Source organism: Marmota monax, unplaced genomic scaffold (genome assembly GCF_021218885.2).
Source record: "Marmota monax isolate L192 unplaced genomic scaffold, Marmota_monax_Labrador192_F-V1.1 WCK01_AAM20220418_F8-fsc00043, whole genome shotgun sequence".
In the NCBI taxonomy this organism is placed as follows: domain Eukaryota; kingdom Metazoa; phylum Chordata; class Mammalia; order Rodentia; family Sciuridae; genus Marmota; species Marmota monax.
The window spans coordinates 9100354-9119707 of NW_026691982.1; the positions used below are offsets into that span (position 1 = coordinate 9100354).

At 35.7% G+C, this 19354-nt stretch overlaps 2 protein-coding genes across 4 annotated transcripts in view; one reads left to right on the forward strand and one right to left on the reverse strand.

Moving 5' to 3' along the window:
• The window catches only part of Mphosph8 (M-phase phosphoprotein 8), a 43199-nt gene extending 39301 nt beyond the window's left edge, over positions 1-3898 (forward strand). For both annotated transcript variants that reach the window (XM_046447467.2, XM_046447457.2), the window contains exons 11-14: positions 294-448; positions 1981-2108; positions 2872-2955; positions 3436-3898. In XM_046447467.2, coding sequence (XP_046303423.1) covers positions 294-448; positions 1981-2108; positions 2872-2955; positions 3436-3477 — 409 coding nt within the window. In that variant the 3' untranslated portion in view covers positions 3478-3898. The remainder of the gene's footprint in view (positions 1-293; positions 449-1980; positions 2109-2871; positions 2956-3435) is intronic.
• Positions 3899-6768: 2870 nt separating this feature from the next.
• Pspc1 (paraspeckle component 1) overlaps positions 6769-19354 on the reverse strand; it is a 94721-nt gene continuing 82135 nt past the window's right edge. The window contains exons 9-11 of one of the 2 annotated variants that reach the window (XR_006852290.2): positions 9171-9271; positions 8758-8933; positions 6769-6944 (exon numbers count right to left, since the gene is read on the reverse strand). The gene's annotated coding sequence lies outside the window, so the exon portion shown is untranslated. The remainder of the gene's footprint in view (positions 6945-8757; positions 8934-9170; positions 9272-19354) is intronic. The other variant, XR_006852292.2, reaches the window with a different exon arrangement.

A 19354-nucleotide genomic window follows, 5' to 3' on the forward strand; every position in this document is an offset into this window, starting at 1 on the left:
GGAGCAAGATGAGGAATAAAACGTTCAATCTGGGCAGGCAGATTGTTGTTCTAAATTATAAATTGTCTTGTTCTTTTCTATGTTAATATATATTTTCTGAAATTTTAATTGTACAAATTATGGGATACCTTTGTAATAATTTGATACATGTATACCATGTGTAATTATCAAATTAGACTAGCTAACGTTCCACTAAACATTTTTTTAAAGTTCATTAACATTCTTGTTTATGCAGTATAATGCAATATTTAAACTCATCTACATTAACAGCTCTAGTCCTGTCCTCTTACTAGGCTTTCAAGAGTGGCAGAAGAGACAATCAAGGATTACTTTGAAGCTCGTCTTGCTCTACTGGAACCTGTATTCCCAATAGCATGCCATCGACTCTGTGAGGGGCCAGATTTCTCAACAGATTTCAATTATAAACCTCCACAAAACATACCAGAAGGTAAACCTATACTTTATCCTCATGCTTCTTTCAGTTTGAAGTGTCACAATTATCAACTGATTTTCACAACTCTTTCTTTGAACAAAACCTGAAGGAAGTGCCATTATGTATAATAATTATGTAAAATAAAATTAGCAGCAGAGCTGCTGTGGCAGAAAAGAGACCCCACTGAGCCACAATCCCAGGCAATGTTGAAGGGTCCTCAGAATACTGTTAACCCTGTTTAAAATGTATGGGAGTTGAGTCTTAATAATTATAACTGTTTTTAGAGCATTACTAAAAATAGTTTAAATATTCTAAGCTAGAATTGTTACTGCTAATAATTTTTGCCCCTTTAAAAAGAAAAGTCTTTCCCCGTAAATTTTAGTAAACAGAAATGTAAACTACAGCCCTGCTTTCTAGCCACTGCTTAAAAGCTCCTGTTTAGGAAGACCATGACCCTTCTTTAGGACAAAGAGGCTGCATACAGAAGGTACAGATAACGCTGTCTCTGGCTATAGATAAGAAGCAGGGCTCTGGCTTTTTGTTAAGTCTCCAACCTCTATTTAAAAAGTGTGTATTCATCAGTGAAAAATGTATTAAAGAAAATTAAGTCCAGTTACACCAATTAAAGATAGCCAATTATAACGTTAGTGTTCAGTGAACTCAGCATTGAAGTCATACTTTGTAGTTTTGACTATTCACCCAGACATTATTGGGATGGGCTATTTGGTGGAACTGACATGACTAGACTGATGGGCCTACCAAGTTTATTTTTGTTTTGTTAATTGCTGCAAGTTTACAATGTCTGAATCCTATGAAATTCTTATTATTCATCTGAAATCCTACAAAGATGCCCTGTCATCTTTAAATTAATACCCTGATAGATTTTTCTAAACCCTGATCCTTGAATGTGGTCTAAAGACAAGCAGTAGGCTCACAGGCCCAGACTGGCCCTTCTGTCAGTCTTGTGATTTGTAAGCACATTAAAAGTTTTAGATATTTAAATTCATCTACATTATAGATGAGTTTATTTAGATAGACCAACCATGGCTTCTTAAGAGCTACAGTTAATATGATTTTTTTTATTGAAACAACTCTTACCTCAATAGAATTAATGAACAACACTCCTCTAAGACACTTATGTAGTCATTTTGTTTGGCAGAAACAGAAATCTGTCCTTAAAGCAAGAGTTGTGATTCTTCTGCCAGTAATTCACTGCAGGCCCTAGTGAGGGCTGTCTGTGCTCCCTGCCCCAAAGTTACAAAAACAACCTCACATCCTGTTTGCTACTTGATAGTGGTGCTAAAAGTAAAGACTGCCCGTACGTTCTTTGCAGGCCTTTGATCCTCTGTGCTTTAGGCAAGGGAAAGTCGCATTATGAAGCTAGAGAGCTAAATCTGTGTCATACTTCCAGTAGCTTGAAAAGACAAGTGGAAGAGTGAGGGTCTTCCATAAATTTTGGGTGGAGTCTCATTGAGACTCCCATCTTGCAGGGGTGCCTTGCCTCAGGGTCTGGAAGTTAATAACTCCCTTATCCTTCCCTCCCTCAGGCTCTGGCATCCTCCTCTTTATTTTTCATGCAAACTTTTTGGGTAAAGAAGTTATTGCTCGGCTCTGTGGACCATGCAGTGTACAAGCTGTAGTTTTAAATGATAAATTTCAACTTCCTGTTTTTCTGGTAAGAATTTCTGTAGTCCAATACTGAAAGTTCTTCTAACTAAAAGCTCATATTACTTAAATTTATATCTATATACCACTTGTTGGGAATGAGCAAATTCACATACTCATCCTAAATTTTTGTCAATGTTTCCATATTGTCTTAGAACCAACATTATTCTGAATGTAAATTCTTAGGACATAAGAATACCATAAAGTACCAGTTTCGAATATCAGATCTCTTACCATCATAATTCCAAAGAAATATTTACTTAAAATTTAGGAAACTTTAATGCCTCAAATTCCTAAATACAACCATTGTATATACTGGTTGTATTTATGCTCATTTTAGTCATTATCTTTCAGTGGCTATAAATTTTTGGACATCATAAGTAAAAGATCTTGAAGAATCTTTATATACTTCTTTTGCCACTTCAAAAATTGTTTCCTTGGGCTGAATGAGACATTTTTCTGGATATTGTTTCTATGATTTGTATTTTTTTAAATCAAAGGAAAAGAAATTGTAGGACACTGATTTATACACGATTCTCCATTGGAATGGAGAAGCTGAGGGATGAGGATTACAAATTCGAGGCCAGTCTGGGCTACTTAGTGAGACCCTGTTTCAAAATTGAAATACATAAGGGTTGGGGGTGTAGCTGAGCAGTAGAGTGCTTATCTAACCATTGTGAGAATCCCTAGTACTAAAGTTATAATCTGTTTGTAGATGTTGAGGTTTGTCTGAAAAAATGCTAACTTTGTTTCCTTGTCTCCTTCTACTCTAGGATAGTCATTTTGTTTACTCCTTCAGCCCTGTTGCAGGCCCCAATAAGCTCTTTATAAGGTTGACAGAAGCACCCTCTGCCAAGGTAAGAGTCCTCGTTTCATGTTTAGCATTACTACTCAGGTTGCTGTCCCATGATATTTGGTGATCATTTAGAAAAAAATTATCTTAGTCTCTGGAAATTTCAGTGTGCCTGTCATGGAGAGGAGTACTCCTTATGGTTAAGAGTACTGGATGCATGGGGGTCTGACTTGAAAAATTTGTAAGACAATGTGGCAGGAATGGGATGAAGGTTAAATCTGAGAACATCTCTGTCTAGCAGTTGTAACCCCTGTTTTAGGCATTGGTACTGCCATTGTTATGTCTAGACCATCACCTCTCCATGTGAAAGGAAGCTGGATTAAAACAGATCTGATAATATAATGAAGTAACAAAAACAAATTATAAACACTTGGAATTTTTTTTATTAAAATAGCAATGACTGAAGTCTTGGCAATGTTGTTCTTTCTTGTGAGAAAGGGAAATTGTAGTTCTATACTAATGCATACATTTTTCCTTTCCCTAGGTTAAGCTGCTGATAGGTGCATACAGAGTGCAGCTGCAGTGACCAAACAGAACTGGGATGGAGTTACTTTCAGACCTAGTCCTATGTACTCTTTTTGGAGCAGTTTGGAATTCTGGCACATCTAAAACTTTTGTAAAGTTTCATCTGTAAACTTCTTACAGTATAAGCTTGTCATCTGTTAGTGTCAGACTATAATACATATAAAATACAGATGTGTGCCAGTATTCTGCAATCTTAGCATTATATCCAGACTGCGTATTTCTTTTTTTCCACAATGTGGAAAGATACATGAGGATTATTTAAGAAAATTAAAGAACAAGACTTTTTCGACTCAATTTTCTACTGTCCTTGGTGAATCTCTGTGTTAAGAAAAAAAAAAATGCAAAGCATTTACTTACAGAAAAGGAGGCATCTGTATTCAAATCATGCAAGCACTGAATAAAGTGAATTTTCTGGCTGTGAAGGATGACTGATATAATGTGGTAATGGGGTAATTAATATAGAGGTTCCCCTATCAGAAAGGATGGAGGTGACAATACTTTTGTAAAGGTGCAGTGCCTGCTTAACCTTTCAAATGCAGCAAGAATTTAAACTAAACTGTGTGAGGCCTATGAGCATAAAATGTGAACTATCAAGTAATTTTGAAAAGCCATTTCCTGTACCCTTTTTGAACATGACTAGGAAGATTGGCATTGGGTCTCAGGTGAGCCTTGTTATGCCACTACATTATTGGATGCCACATTGTCCCTTGTAGGAAGGGACTGCCACAGACCTCATGACCTCTTCAAGCAATTGTTGAGTTCATTAGTTTCTCATTATGTGAAATAAAAGTTTCACACAGTACACGTTGTGTAAATATTTCAGAAAATCATTTTGAGTTTATATCCTAAAACCACTTTTTTCTTTTTCCTCAATAAAACATGATCTTGGTCTGTTTCCTATTTCTTAGTTGTATATGGACACAATATCTTTATTTTTTTGTGGTGCTGACAATTGAACCCAGTGCCTCCCACGTGCGAGGCAAGTGCTTTGCCTCTGAGCTACACAGCCCCAGCCCCTCCTTTATATCTTAAATATATAAAGTCTCAGGACTTCTTTCTAGCTAACTGATGGCTGGGATTGAACCTTTTCACCTCAGCATTCTAGTATTCTGATTTCATAGCTTTCTGGGGGGAAATTAGGAGGTCTGTGTTAGTAATGGTGCGGGTACAAAAAGGGATTAATAATCAATGACATATAAAAGAATCTCGAAGTAAAATTTGCCTCAAAATTATCCCTAAGTTGAACAGCCTTATAGGAAAACATTACAAAGTGATCCATTTCATCAAGGAGATAGGGCTGTCTAACCTGCAAACCAATTAGGAAATCTGTATAGTTCCTCTAGAGTTTAGTATACTAGACAAATGTGGAAGCTGTAGTAAGTCAACAGGCAAAACTCGACTAGGAATGTGGACAAGTTAATTTGACCAAAACATGAAACGTAATGTACTAACAGCTTTCCCCAGATGTGACAGTAAGTTGTACATTTAGTAGAAACAGAAATATGAACCCACACAATTTAACAGTTATTTTGCTCTAACCCATAGTTTTTCAATAGATGGACAAAAAGCCCACTTGTGTTTGTGGGTAAGTAAAAATAATTAAATTCTGAAGTTCTGCATAATGAAGAGGATTTCAATCAACTAAAAATTCCCTGGCAAGCTATTTATTGCTCCTAAGCAAGTTCTCTAGTGAGGTAGCAATCCTTTGATAATGCTGCTTATATTAAGACTTTTACATGGCCAAAGTAATGTCCTTGTATATTTCAACTATGTACAATAATGGGCACTCTCAGGACTAGATAACCACAACAAATGGAATGCATCACTTTTGCCATGTTTCACTAAAAAAAAAAAAAAAAAGTAATCTTTTATTACCCTAACTTAAAAAAAAAAGCATCATTTTCCTCTGTGACATTATTTTCCAGTGTATATAGAGGGAAGGACAAAAATAACTGGGTTACTTTAAGACCTATTTTACTAGTGACTGCAGTAGAAAGTATATCACACATTCTCTGCAATACCTAGTACCCAAGAAAGTGAATTTACAAATGTTGAACAATGATAGGGAGCTAGTTTTCAGTTCAGGAACAAATTTATTTATCTATTTTTTACCCTAATTTTTTAAATTATTGGGAGTCCCATGGATTGAACCCAGGGGCATTAATCTGAGGCCTCCCAGCCCATTTATATATTTTATTTAGCCTCGCTGAGTTGCTTAAGACCTTACTAAGTTACTGAGGCTGGCTTTGAACTCACAATCCTCCTGAGCTACTGGGATTATAGGTGTGCACCACTGTGCCTAGCTCCATCTTGATATTCTAAATTGGTAGAATCTGATTTGGTTGCTTCAATTTGAAGTTCAGGTGTTACCTTTTGAGTACTAGTTTATATATCACCTTTATACAAGGAGCTATATATACACTTGGTCATGGATGTTAACATGTCAGTGCTAGCAAGAGTCAGAACAATCAAATGACTAAGAAAGCACTTAGAAAAGAGAAACTGTTTGGCATATAAACTGGGAGAAGCAAAAACGCTCAAGGAGAGCAATCAGCAAAATATAGGGAAAGAGCAGGATGACAAAAATCCAATTCATGAAATAACAAGATGAAGAATTTTGAAAATGCTCAATACTGATGAAATTAACATAAACTCCTAAAATTTTAAACTTTAAAAGTATATAACTACAGGTGTCAAATCTTAATAAGTAGAGTTAAACAAAGGCTCATTGATGAAATCCACATTCTGATTGGCAGATTATGCTCCTTACAGAACACAGCTGGGATTCCTAACCCTGATTTTCCCTCAAGGTATGAAAGAAACCTTACCAGTCAACTGAAATCTAAGCATTACATAATTCACTACACACCTTTGCTCATAGCCCTCAGTTAAATGCATGCCCTGAGTTAAATCATCTGCTTTATTTTGGTGCAGATGATTGAACCCAGGACTTTGCGCACACCAGATAAGCCCTATATTTATTTATTTTTTAGTTTTCGGCACACACAACATCTTTGTTTGTATGTGGTACTGAGGACTGAACCCAGGCCGCACACATGCCAGGCGAGTGCGCTACCGCTTGAGCCACATCCCCAGCCCAAGCCCTATACTATTGAGCTTGCCTCCACCCCAATGCAGACAATTTCTTCAGTCTAAAATTTCATGACAGAGAGGATGATCATAGTCTTCTAGTGGTTTCAGTAAGGAAGTTTGAAAACTCATAATTTTTGAGTTTGTGGGCTGTACCATAATATTTTTCAAAATCAGCCAGTAAGACCACCACCACACCAAGTAGTAGGTAACACCTAGATTTAATTTGGAAACTTAAGTTTATGATCTAGATAACCACTTTTAACTGCAGAAAATGTTGCCCTGGGACACAGAGTGTTATGATTACTCATTCATCTATAAATTGTTCATGTGGAAGAATCCATAGTGTTTTCTGGCTTGTTTCTCCAGTGATTTGACCTGAAAAAGAAATTGTTTGGTTAGCAAGAAGTAATATCCATAGTATATTTTTATTACAGAAGGTTTTATTTAAATAAAAAAATTTAAAAGGTTTCATTCTAAAGGTTTTCGTTTTTGTTCTTAGTACTGAAGATTTAACCCACTTTAAACCCATTCAGTGCTTCACCACTGAGACACATCCTCAGCCCTTTTTTATTTTGAGACAGAGTGCTAAGTTGCTTCACTTACTTGCAATCTTCCTGTCCCAGGTTCCTGAGTCAGACTACAAGCACACAACACCATATCCAGCTCTAAAAATAATTTGCTGGACTAGAATCATGGAACAGCAGATGTAAAAAATATTCACAATTTGAATTAGTACATTTGACCTATAAAATTGTTCTTTAATCCAGTGGCTCAGGCCACTGGTTTTACCTAAAGTGAGCTGATGCATTATCTAAATACCTAGAGATATACTATAAAAGAAAATGTCCCAGTGCAAGGTTGCATCACTTGGGAGCTAAAATGTACATTCTTAGGCTTATGTCTCAGAGAGCCCAGGAGCACTTTCTAACAAACCCTTCAGGGGATTCTGTAATACAAAGTGAAAATTTCTTAAGTCATGTCTCTCTGTGTGTGTCTCTCACACACACACCCTCCACTGTGGTGCTGGGGCTTAACCTGATCCTTGAACATACTGAGCAAGCACTCTGTCACAAAGCTCATACCTAGTCTTGGGTGTGCTTCAAAAAACCTAAAGAAGAAACTGCTTTAGGAGCACATGGCATTGGGTTTGATCTTGGGGTAGGGTATTTCTTAACTTCTTATAATAAAAGCAGCGGCTATAGCCTTCACTAGAATTATACATTGTCTTTTTTCTTTTTCTTTTTTGGTACCAGGGACTGAACCCAGGCACTCAACCACAGAGCCACCCCCCCACCCTATTTTATATTTTATTCAGAGACAAGGTCTCACTGAGTTGCTTAACACCTTGCCATTGCTGAGGCTGGCTTTGAACTAGTGATCCTCCCTCTTCAGTTTCCTGAGGAGGATTACAGGTGTGTGCCACCAAGCCCAGCAATATATTTGGCATTTTGATTACTTAACTTTCTTATCTTTATTTATTTCCACTAACATTCTTAGAAAATGAAATCTATAACAAATGGCAGTTATTTTAACCAACCAATGACAAAGTCATTTGATAAACATAAAATTTCTTTCTCTACCTCTGTTTAAAGGCTACTTAATGCCACAGCTTTGATGTGTAGCAAAGATACCTCTGTACATTAGATTTTCCATTATCCATATATTTTGAGATTGCTTCACATTTTATTTAAGGAAGGGTATATACATATACAGCCATTTGAAAATTTAATCCCAACAAAATGCCCATATGTATATCAAGTTATTCTCTACAAACATTTGAAAGGGCAATTCTTTCTTTCTTTCTTTTTTTTTTTTTTTTAAGGGACCATGGCTTTTATTTTGTTTATTTTCATTTTTATGTGGTGCTGAGGATCGAACCCAGGGCCTCACACAGAGATGTGCTAGCGAGCACTCTACCGCTGAGCCACAACCTCAGCCCCAGAGCAATTCTTTTAAATTAGTAATTCCCTGATTGATGGTTCAACCACCAATCACCTAAAGGCTTTAAGAAAACATCCCCAAAGTGTTCTGGGGATGGGGTCTAAGAATGTATATTCTTAATAAGTTTCTCAATGATGTTGCTCAGAGCCACATTTCATAACCAAAGCCCAAGATTAACTTTCTAGAGTTGGAAAACAATAAGCAAAACAGCTGTCAATTTTGTGGTGCATGAGCTGATATTCAATACCTTAGAAAGGATATGGGACCCATCAGTGCTTCTCAATGTGCTCACACCTTCTGGGGCCTTGTTAAAATGGACATTCTGATTCAGGAGATCATTCTGAGTCTGGCCTGCAGATCCTGCATTTCTAATAAGCTCTCAGGCAATGCCATCACTTGTCTCCAGCACCACACCTACAGAAGCTAAAACAGGACAGAATGTTTGCCATCACCAGATAAAGTGGCTAGGAAAGAAATACATTTAAAGTAATATTTGCTGAAGGTATCAGGATAAAATGTGCCTATGCCAATTTTGTTATAAAGATTACATTACATGTTTATTAGCATGTATCTACGTTTATTATAGTCAACAGAATTAGGAAGAATGGGAAAATTGAAAATAAATAAAAACTTGGCATCAATGTACAGATGCTGACTGACCTGAAATAAAGTATGGTTGTAGCATTTTTGGTCTTTAACTCTTCTGAATTATACTGGAAGCTGGAGTTTCAGAAGCTTCATCCATGTCGTCTTTTATTACCCTAGAAACACAAATCAGATTCAGCCTTTTAAAATTTGACTTCAGAAGTTTTAACTCATCTCTTCAAAGTTCTTAACAATAACCAAGATTCTATTAAGATACCATTTTGCGGTATAAAGTTTCCATTATGAAAAGACCTAATTTTCATTAAATGAAGATTTTCCTTCAATTTAAAATATGCCCCATTTCCTCTAAGTATGCAAACTTAAAATTCAGATTAATTTTGTTTTGGCATAAAACACTATTAAATCCTAAATAGTAATTTTTAAATCTGGTAGGATTTTTAAAATATTGTAAGAAAACTTTTTTGCCAAGTCCCAATTTCCACAGGCCCTTGTATAAAAGGATTATTGCTCTCTCAATGTAACAAAGATAGATTCCTACTATACCTACAAAATCTTATTCTACTTGTGCCAAAGCAGAACATACACATATTTTTGTTGTGCACTATCAGAAAAAGACACTTCCTACCTTGGACCAATGTTGTCCAAAAAAGCACACACCCAAGATTTTTCTGTGGAAACAGGTTTAAATTATCTCATCCTTATAAAATGTATGGTTCTATAAAATAACTGAAATATTAATAGCAGTACACAAACATATAAATTTGTGGTTAATCTTAAAAAGTTTTATGTTAGGAGTACATGACCACAAAATATTGGAATTCTCTACCCTAAAAATCGAGAAGTATTATTTTCTAAACTCATTTAGGGCACAAAGTTACCTGAAGTATAAAACACTCCTACCCACCCCAAAAATTTATTCATGAAAAACATATCAAGAGTTTTACATGTGCTTCATAGGAAATTTGCTAATGCATCTCACTAATAGAAAAACCATAGTCTCTGCCATAAAAACCTGTAATATTTTTTGAAAGTTTGTCACAAATCAATTAAAAATTATTTTTTATAATTTCTACCAGCAACTGGCATTCTATCTACTATGGAAGGTTTTTATGTTTGTTTGTTTTTTTGGTGGTGCAGGGGACTAAACCCAGGGCCTTGAGCACACTAGGCAAACACTCTATCAATTGAACTATATCTCCAGCCCTATGCAAGGTATTTGTTGAAGATCTCATAAATTCATCTGTGTTCTTAAGCTGGTTTCATAAATTTTTAACATCTTTCTAACCACCTTCGGTAAAATTAAGGCCGACAATGAAAATAAATGGAAACATAAAACCAAATTGAACAGCATTACTTAATTATTCTTAATAATACAATGACAGTCGAATAAAATGTTAAATTAAGCCTTCTCAACTTTTCAAAACTGAATCTGAAATTTACAAGATATCAAATTTAATGAAACTTGGAAAGGTAATCCTTAGAATTTTGCCAAGTTCTATTTGTCAACATTTAGTCAAAAGTGTGGCTTAATACTTACATTCAATATTCAAAAATAAGCCACTAGAGGATTGGGACCTGGCTCACAGCACTTGCCTAGCATGCACAAACAAGGCCCCAAACCAAAAACAAGCACTCTACAGCAATGAGGTTTATAGTACACTGCTTTGTTTTGTTTTGGGGTACTAGAGATTGAATCCAGAGACAAGGTGCCACTAAGCTCCATCCCCAGTTCTTTTTATTTTTTGTTTATTTTTGAGACAGGTTCTCACTAAATTGCTCTAACTGGCCTCAAACTTGTGATCTTACTTTCACAGTCCCAAGTCACTAGAATTACAGGTGTACCACCCTACAGTACATTGTAATGAAACCTGATAAAAGTCACAGTGAGCTATTGTACAAGTACATCCATCTGATGATAGCAGTAATTTGAAGGGTTGTTTTGTTTTTTAATGGGGCCCAGGCTGGCCCCAAACTCAGGGACTCAAGCAATCTTCCTAAGTCTCCAGAGTCGCTGGGACTACAGGTGCATGCCAATGAAGCCAGCTTCTAATTTAATTTTAAAATCTGGAAAATTGATACGCAAAGGCAGATGGATTTAGTATTTTCTGATTCTGAAAAACAAGTTATCACCAAGTGACACTGCCAAATAAGGCCGGGGGATGGAACTGGGGTGAGGGTTAACCAATAATTGCATAGAATAATTAGAATAATTCCTTAACTGAAATTTTAAATAACTGAAATCCTTAAAAAAAAAAAAGTTAATACATATAAGACTACATGACAACCACTTTGGATAAAAGTAGTGTCTTTAATTTTAGAATTAAAATTCAGGTAATAAGAACTATGGACATGTTAATGTTTGACTATACCTTGTCATTCCAAACCATTTAAATTGTTTAAAGTGGAAAAAAAAGGGGAGGGTATTCCACTAACCATATCCTAAGATGAAGTAGAGAAATTTTTCACACAGTCAAAAATGTAGTCAGTACCACATATGCTTTTATGACGACTTAGGAGATAAAATATTAAAGAAGGTATATTTTAAAGAGAATAGCCAACTATGTAACAATACTCCTAACATTCTCCCAGTCTTTGAGTGAAAGGAGATAGCTTTATTTCTATGAAGTACATAAGCCTACTATTATTCATATATTACATACAATATATTTTATGTAATATATAAATTGCTAAAATAAATTCTAAGGCAGGTATGTATATAATGTAGATAAAATATAACTGAACACCCAGGAGGTTGAATAGTTCAAATTACAACATATGTATTATAAAAATTCAAGAAACAGGATTTTATTAATAATGGGTATTGAACATCTTGCTATACAAATCACTTAAAAGGGAATCATTTCCTCTAAAGTAGATGCCTGTGGTTTCAAGCCATGAAAAATTGCATTTTCCATTAGCACACTCATTATTCAACAGTAGAATTCCTCCCAAGAAATGGACATTCTGAAATTCGTAGGTTTCAGAGAGATGCTATCAAACATGAGTATGATCCTTTGCTTTCATGCCAAAGATAGACTTCAATACTGGATGCTAAAGCAATAAATTAAAAACTGCTACTTACAGTAATTCAGGACAGGGAAAATATATAAGTGGGCCAAGCATGGTAGCACACACCTGTAATCCCATTTACTTGAGAGGCTTAGACAAGATCATAAGGCCGAGGCCCACATGGGCAACTCAGTAAGACCCTGTCTCAAAAAAAAGAGCTGGGGGATGAGGCTGAGTGGTAAAGCGCTCCTTAGGTAAAATCCCCAGTAAGTAAGTAAGTAAGTAAATAAGGGTTGGGGGGTTGTATATTAGCAGTAGAGCATTTACTTAGCATGAATGAGGCCCTGGATTCTATTCCCAGTACCACAAACTGAGAGAAAAAAGAGAAGGACAGGAAAGAAAAGGAAAAAGTAAGTGTGCTTTTCACTGGTTATTTTATTCCAGTGTTAATAGATTCTTTCTATTCAATAAAGAATATATCTTCGGGCTGGGGATGTGGCTCAAGCGGTAAACGCACTTGCCTGGCATGCGCGGGGCACTGGATTCTATCCTCAGCATCACATAAAAATAAAATGAAGATGTTGTATCCACCGAAAACTGAAAAATAAATATTAAAAAAAAATTCTCTCTCTCTTAAAAAAAAAAAAAGAATATATCTTCAAACACTATAGGGAAATAGTGACGGAGTAAATAATGGCCCCCCAAAAAATTAGAAAGTCAAAAGGCAATATTTTCCAGAGAAACTTGTGAAAATGCCATGAAAACAATTATGAGACAACTGAAAATACATCCATAGTTACATCTTACTTTTTGATATAAGTTAAATGGATGAGCAAATGAAACATTAGAATACAAGGTCAGTTAACTGAACAACTGGATAACTTTTAAAAAAGAAGTTCCATCTTTTAGTTCATATTTTGCAAGAAAGAAAAGTCCAAATAGGAACATTCTGTATTCCAACATCTTCTGGCTTTTCAGAGTTCAAATAAAGCTATCTCTGCATTAACTCATTTGTACACCAAAAAGATTATATTATATATAGTAGTTATATATTATGTAATTGATTCTACATCAGATGACCATGAAACCACACAACCTAGTTAAATAGCAATAAGGGAAAACCAAAAGTGCTTTCTTCAAAAAAGGTAATTGAATGCTCCCCCTTACTCCACAAAAGGGGGTGGTGGTGGTAAATGAAGAGTACTCCACACCAGAAGATACAAGGAAGTGAAATTGAAACAGCTCTACATATTTACTAGAGTTGCTAAAATTAACATGACTGACAATCCAGAGTATTGACAAGGAGGTACAACAACATAAAATCGCATACATTGTCTGTGGGAATATAAAATAGGACTTACACTTTTGAATATTGGCAGTTTCTAAGAAACATACACCTACCCTATACTCAACAATTCTCCAAGATATGTTCACCAAAAAATGAATATATAAATTGTTGGAACATGAGTCTTCATAGCAGCTTTATTCATAATATCCACAAAACTAGAAACTATCCCAAGAGTCTATATCAAATGAAAACTGAACAGACAAAATGTGGCATATTCATTTAATGGTATACTGTTAAAAATATGGAACCACTTACATTTGATGTATGTAACAATATTGATGAATTTCAAATATTATGTTAACTGTTAAGAAGCAAAACGGGAAAAAGTATATAGAAATTGAGCTATCACAGGCTAGTCCAAAGCTTTAAAGAGCAAAATTTTAATTGTTTTAAACTAAAGAAGAATAATTTTGAAATTCACATAGCAACTGAAAATTAAGAAACAAGTATGAGTTGGGTGTGACAGCACACAATTATAATTCCTGAGACACTGAAGGCTGAGGGAAGAAGATCTATAGCCTCAACAACTTGGTAAGACCCTACCTCAAAAAATAAAAAGCACTGAGGATGTAGCACAGTAATAAGTAGAGCACCCCTGGGTTCAGTGCCCACCCCCTTCAAAAGAAAAAAGTACCTATGGAGCTGCTGGTAGCTCAGTGGTAGAGTACTCTCCTAGCAAGAACTGGGTTAAACCCCAGCTCTAAAACAAACCCCCAAACAAGGAAATACCTAAAATAAGATCATGTTTCAACATACATACATACATATATAGTTAAGAATCATTTAGCTGGGTACAGTGGTAATCCCAGCAGCTCGGGAGGCTGAGGGAGGAGAATCGCAAATTCAAAGCCAGTGTCAGCAAAAGCTAGGTGCTAAGCAACTCAGTGAGACCCTGTCTCTAAATAAAATACAAAATAGGGCTGGGGATGTGACTCAGTGGCCATGTGCCCCTTAATTCCCTGTTCTCCCCCAAAAAGAATCATTTATATATTCAAAATTTAGAAAAATACTAAAGAAAAATATCAAAGCATTATACCTACAATACTAACACAGAAAATATCTTTTCCTTTGAAGATCATGAGGTAACATTTGCTGTAGTTATAAAAAAAAATGTAAAGTTCAACACTTAAAGTCAAATAATATACAAATTGATTATTTTGTCAAACCTTATTAATTACTTTGAAGAAAAAATTAACAGTTCAAGTGTGCAGAGGAGCGTAATAAGGTAAATACTGTACAGTGAAAGATACCAACAAATTTATCAACCTTATTTCCCCAAATTCCTACAAAAGCATTTCAAAAACAAAAGTCCAGCATTATCATCTAGTGACCACACAACCAAAATACCAAACAAAAAGACATGTAAATTTTTCCTTTATCAGTGCATAATCAGGGTTGCAAGCTGGACCACAGTAACAGTAAATTGCATTTTAGTTCAGGATAACACAAACACTATGAACTTACCTGAAGATCCTCCACTTCTCGTTCAAAGATCAGTATTTCAAGCAAAATATTTGCCCATCTAAGAACCCCACAGACACATTTACTTACATTAATTTAGCAACCATGTTCATAGGCCACAAAAAGGCACTGACAACAGATTATCCAGTTGATATGCAACATTTTTTACCATATATTTAAAACCACCTAAAACATCACATCTCGGGGCTGGGGTTTTGGCTCAGTGGTACTGCGCTTGCCTATCATGCGTGAGGCACTGGGTTTGAGTCTCAGCACCACATACAAATAAATAAAGGCCCATCAACAAATTAAAAAAAAAAAAAAAAAAAAATATATATATATATATATATATATATAAAGCACATCTACATTGAAGATAACATGTAAGTCAACTTGTTAAGAAAAACAATTTCTTGCAGAATTTGTCACATATTCATTTATGATAAATAAGTAAATATTTCATTGGGGGAAATTACTTAAACAGCATAAAAGATAATCTGCTGTTATTTATTTAAATATAAGGGTGAAATGGATGTTAAATGTGAAGAGGAAATATGATCACTACCAGTAAGAATTCTTTCATCTGGTGCTCACTGATGTACACAAGACTTCCGAATCACAAGACATCCCAACAATTGTACTTATGTAAAGATACAGTTAAATGTTTTAGCAATTTGGCTTAACACGGAATGCTAACACATCTTCTAAAAAGGGATTGTGAAATCTAAAAAAAAATTTTAAAGTTTGTCCTATTTTTAAAATGTAATAATTTGTGTTGGTAATAAAAAATTTAGACTGAAATTATATTAATATAAAACACAAAATCAGTAATAGCCAAGTGCAGTCGCTTAAGCCTATAACCTCAGCTACTCCAGAGGATTCTAAATTCAAGGCCGTTTGAGTACCTTAGCAAAGATCAAAATCAAACTTGAGTTTCTCATTTCTCAATGTTTCCTACAAATCTATGGGTTCCATAGGAGATACATACATATACATATATACATAATTTATGATAATTATACAATTTTTTTTTTTTTTTTAGTGGTGCTGGGGATTGAACCCAGGGCCTTGTGCATGCAAGGCAAGCACTCTACCAACTGAGCTATATCCCCAGCCCTCCATAGGCAATTTTTATTGATACCCACTAATACTATTTTCTTTTCTTTGGGTACTACGGATTGAACTCAGGAGCACTCAACCACTGATCCACATCTCCAACCCTATTTTGTGTTTTATTTAGAGATAGGGTCTCACTTAGCACCTTAGGTTGCTTAGCGTCATTGCTGAGGCTGGCTTTGAACTCTGGATCCTCCTGTCTCAGCCTCCCAAACTACTGTTTACAGGCATGTGTTACCATCCAGCACTATATCCATATTTTTAAAAAAATTTTTTTTAGTTGCAGATGGACACAATTCCTTCATTTTATTTATTTATTTTTCTGTGGTGCTGAGGGTAGAATCCAGTGCCTCACACATGCCAGGGAAGTGCTCCACCACTGAGCCACAACCCCAGCCCACTATATCCATTTTATTCTATCTCCTCTAATGAATCTATCTTTAGTAGTGGTTATTACAGACAAGCCACCATCACCTGTCATCTCTTCTTACTGGTCTAAATGGTCCACTACTTTCATTTGGCTCTCCTTCCGCTCAGTTCTCCATGAGAAGCTAAAACTGTTCTTTTCTAAAACATAAACTAGATCACATTATTATTACCTGGGCCCAAATCTCTACAATGATTTCTCATTTCATTGGAGGAAAATAATCTTAATTACCATGGCAAATGCTCTGAATCTTGCATTCTCAGGGGAGCAATAATCACCCACATATGGGAGAAAGCTGAGTGGGGGGACAAAGTTCTATGTTTTGTCTTAACACTGATGTAACATATAGAGTACGTAAGCAGTTAACTGGCTTGTCCATCTCCCTGGAGGGGAATCAATTAGAAAAAAAATGTCTAAAAAGGCGTCTGTGGAGGGAACCATAATGATGGGGGATAAAAGTTGGAAAAAGCCTCTGCTGCAAAACATTTCCTTCTCTGTTCCCTCATCTGATCGTTCAGGTTCAAGCTAAAGTCCTCAGAGGGGCCTTCCGTGAATATATGAGATAAGACATGTCTATTTCTCCAACCTATAATAATATGACCAAGAAACAAGCACTTTCATTGCCCCAGCCCTTAAGTATTAAGAGTTTAGGTCTCTTGATTTCTAGAATTCTCACTAGTTAGCTTCAGAGCTCTCCCAAGTTCAATTTATAATTTTTATTTCCAAACTTTTATTTTCATCTGCAATAATCCCATGAGTTTTACCAGTGTCTGATCTTTACTGATTTTATGTATTGGTTGAGACTGCAGGAAACAAAAAATTCTTATCATAGTCAGGATATACAGAAAGATGTATTATATACAGAGACCTAATGAACAAGAAATTCCATGAGGAGTCCTACCCCTGTTCAGACACGTCCCCTGTAATACATATCCAAAGACATATTACATGTTTTAAGATGAGGGGGCACAAATTATAAACTACCTAATAAAGATCTGGTACATATTGAACAATAAGTGTAAAAAAGAATAAAGAATGTCTCATATGCATATATTTGGAACAATCTCCAAAATTATTAGGGAAATAATACAGCTGTAGAAACAAGCATGCTTACATTTGTATATATGCTAAAAACAAATTATTGTCTGAATGCATAGGAACTTCTAGAAAAATACAAAAGAAACCACTAAATAATGGCTGCCCTTGGATAGAGAAGCTGGGTACACAGTAGATAGCATAAGGAAACTCACATTTTGTGACACTTCATATTTTGTGTACTGGGTGCATATCATTTTTCAAATTTAAAAATATAGTTTATGCATAAGTAGTATTGGAAGGCTGGTGTGGTTTTTTGTTTGTTTTATTTGGGGGGTGCTTTACTTCTGAGCTACATTCCCAAACCTTTTTTTATTTTTTTACAGTGTCTTGCTTAGTTGCTTTGGCTGGCCTCATATTTGTGATCCTTCTGCCTTAGACTCCTGAGTAGCTCAGATTACAGTCATGCACCACTGTGACCTGCAAAGGTTGGTTGATTTTATTAGACCTAAATGATAAAATGATATAATAAGGAGTTATTTCTAGATCTCAAAGGAGGATTTCAGGAAGAGGGAGCAGGTGTTAGCCCACCTCTGGTTTCCACATTTCCTCATGCCGGCCATTGACAAAGTATAAATAACACCATCTATAATAAATGTCCCCATCTTTAACATGCTTGTTTCAGTACCTAATGAATGCAATTACTGACTTCTATGAAGTAGGGATTTAGATGTATTGCAGTATGAGTCCCAGTTAACCCACTGCTGCAAGATCTAAATAAACAGTTTACAGATGTATAAAAGGATATTTCGGCCACCCTAATCTATATAAATCCTGTCCTGCTATTTTCATTTCCCTTACTGATAATCAAAAAATATCCAGCCAAGACCTTTTCCTAAACACCAGGGTTTATATGCTGAACACTTTTTGAAGTGTCAGAAAAGCCTGACCCTCACCCTTCCTAATTATACTTAAAAGTGGGCAATATCAAAATTACCTGACATTCAGGTAAAAAAAAAATCCTAATTGCAGCTTTCTTTCTTTCTTAAGAGATTATTTTTTAAATATTTATTTTTTAGTTTTCGGTGGACACAATCTTTATTTTCATGAGGTGCTGAGGATCGAACCCAGCGCCCCGCGCATGCCAAGTAAGCGTGCTACCACTTGAGCCACATCCCCAGCCCCTGCAGCCTTGTTTCTTATAAACAAACCCCTCACACATCCAATTACAGCCCCCAAGTCCTGACGGTTTGGTACCAAGTGGTACGTGGCAAGCATTGAACCACGTCCCCCAGGCTCAGTTGGCAACTCTTGATCTCTGCCCTTCTTCCCCAACCTTACTGCCTGTTATTTCAATTGCTTTCCCTGCCTGTAAATGCATCCTGTAAATCCATCTTTCCTCAAATCACTAGTTATTTATCCGAATTCTGTGTTTTTTTTTCCTTTGAGACAGGATCTTGCTATATTGTCCAGGCTGGTATCAAACTCCTGCTTCTGCCTCTTAAAAGTAGCTAATACTACAAGAACTTACCACAACGTCTGATATAAGTAGTCCTCTATTGCCAAAATTCCCTAATGGCTTCTAAATTGATTAGTTATCCAGTCTCATTTTGGGTTCCTACTAGCTTTGTACATATTTATGAGCTCTCAGCCTTTCTTCATGTAGACACTCTCTGATCAGTTCCCCCACACAGACACTAAAAAAAGATACAACTCATCTCAGATACTTGAGCATTTCCACCTCCCCAAATCCCACAACACACCCATAAAATTACAACATTTTTGTATTCATTCTTAAATTTTTTTCTTTTTTCTACCTTTCAATGTACATGTAGTAAAAAT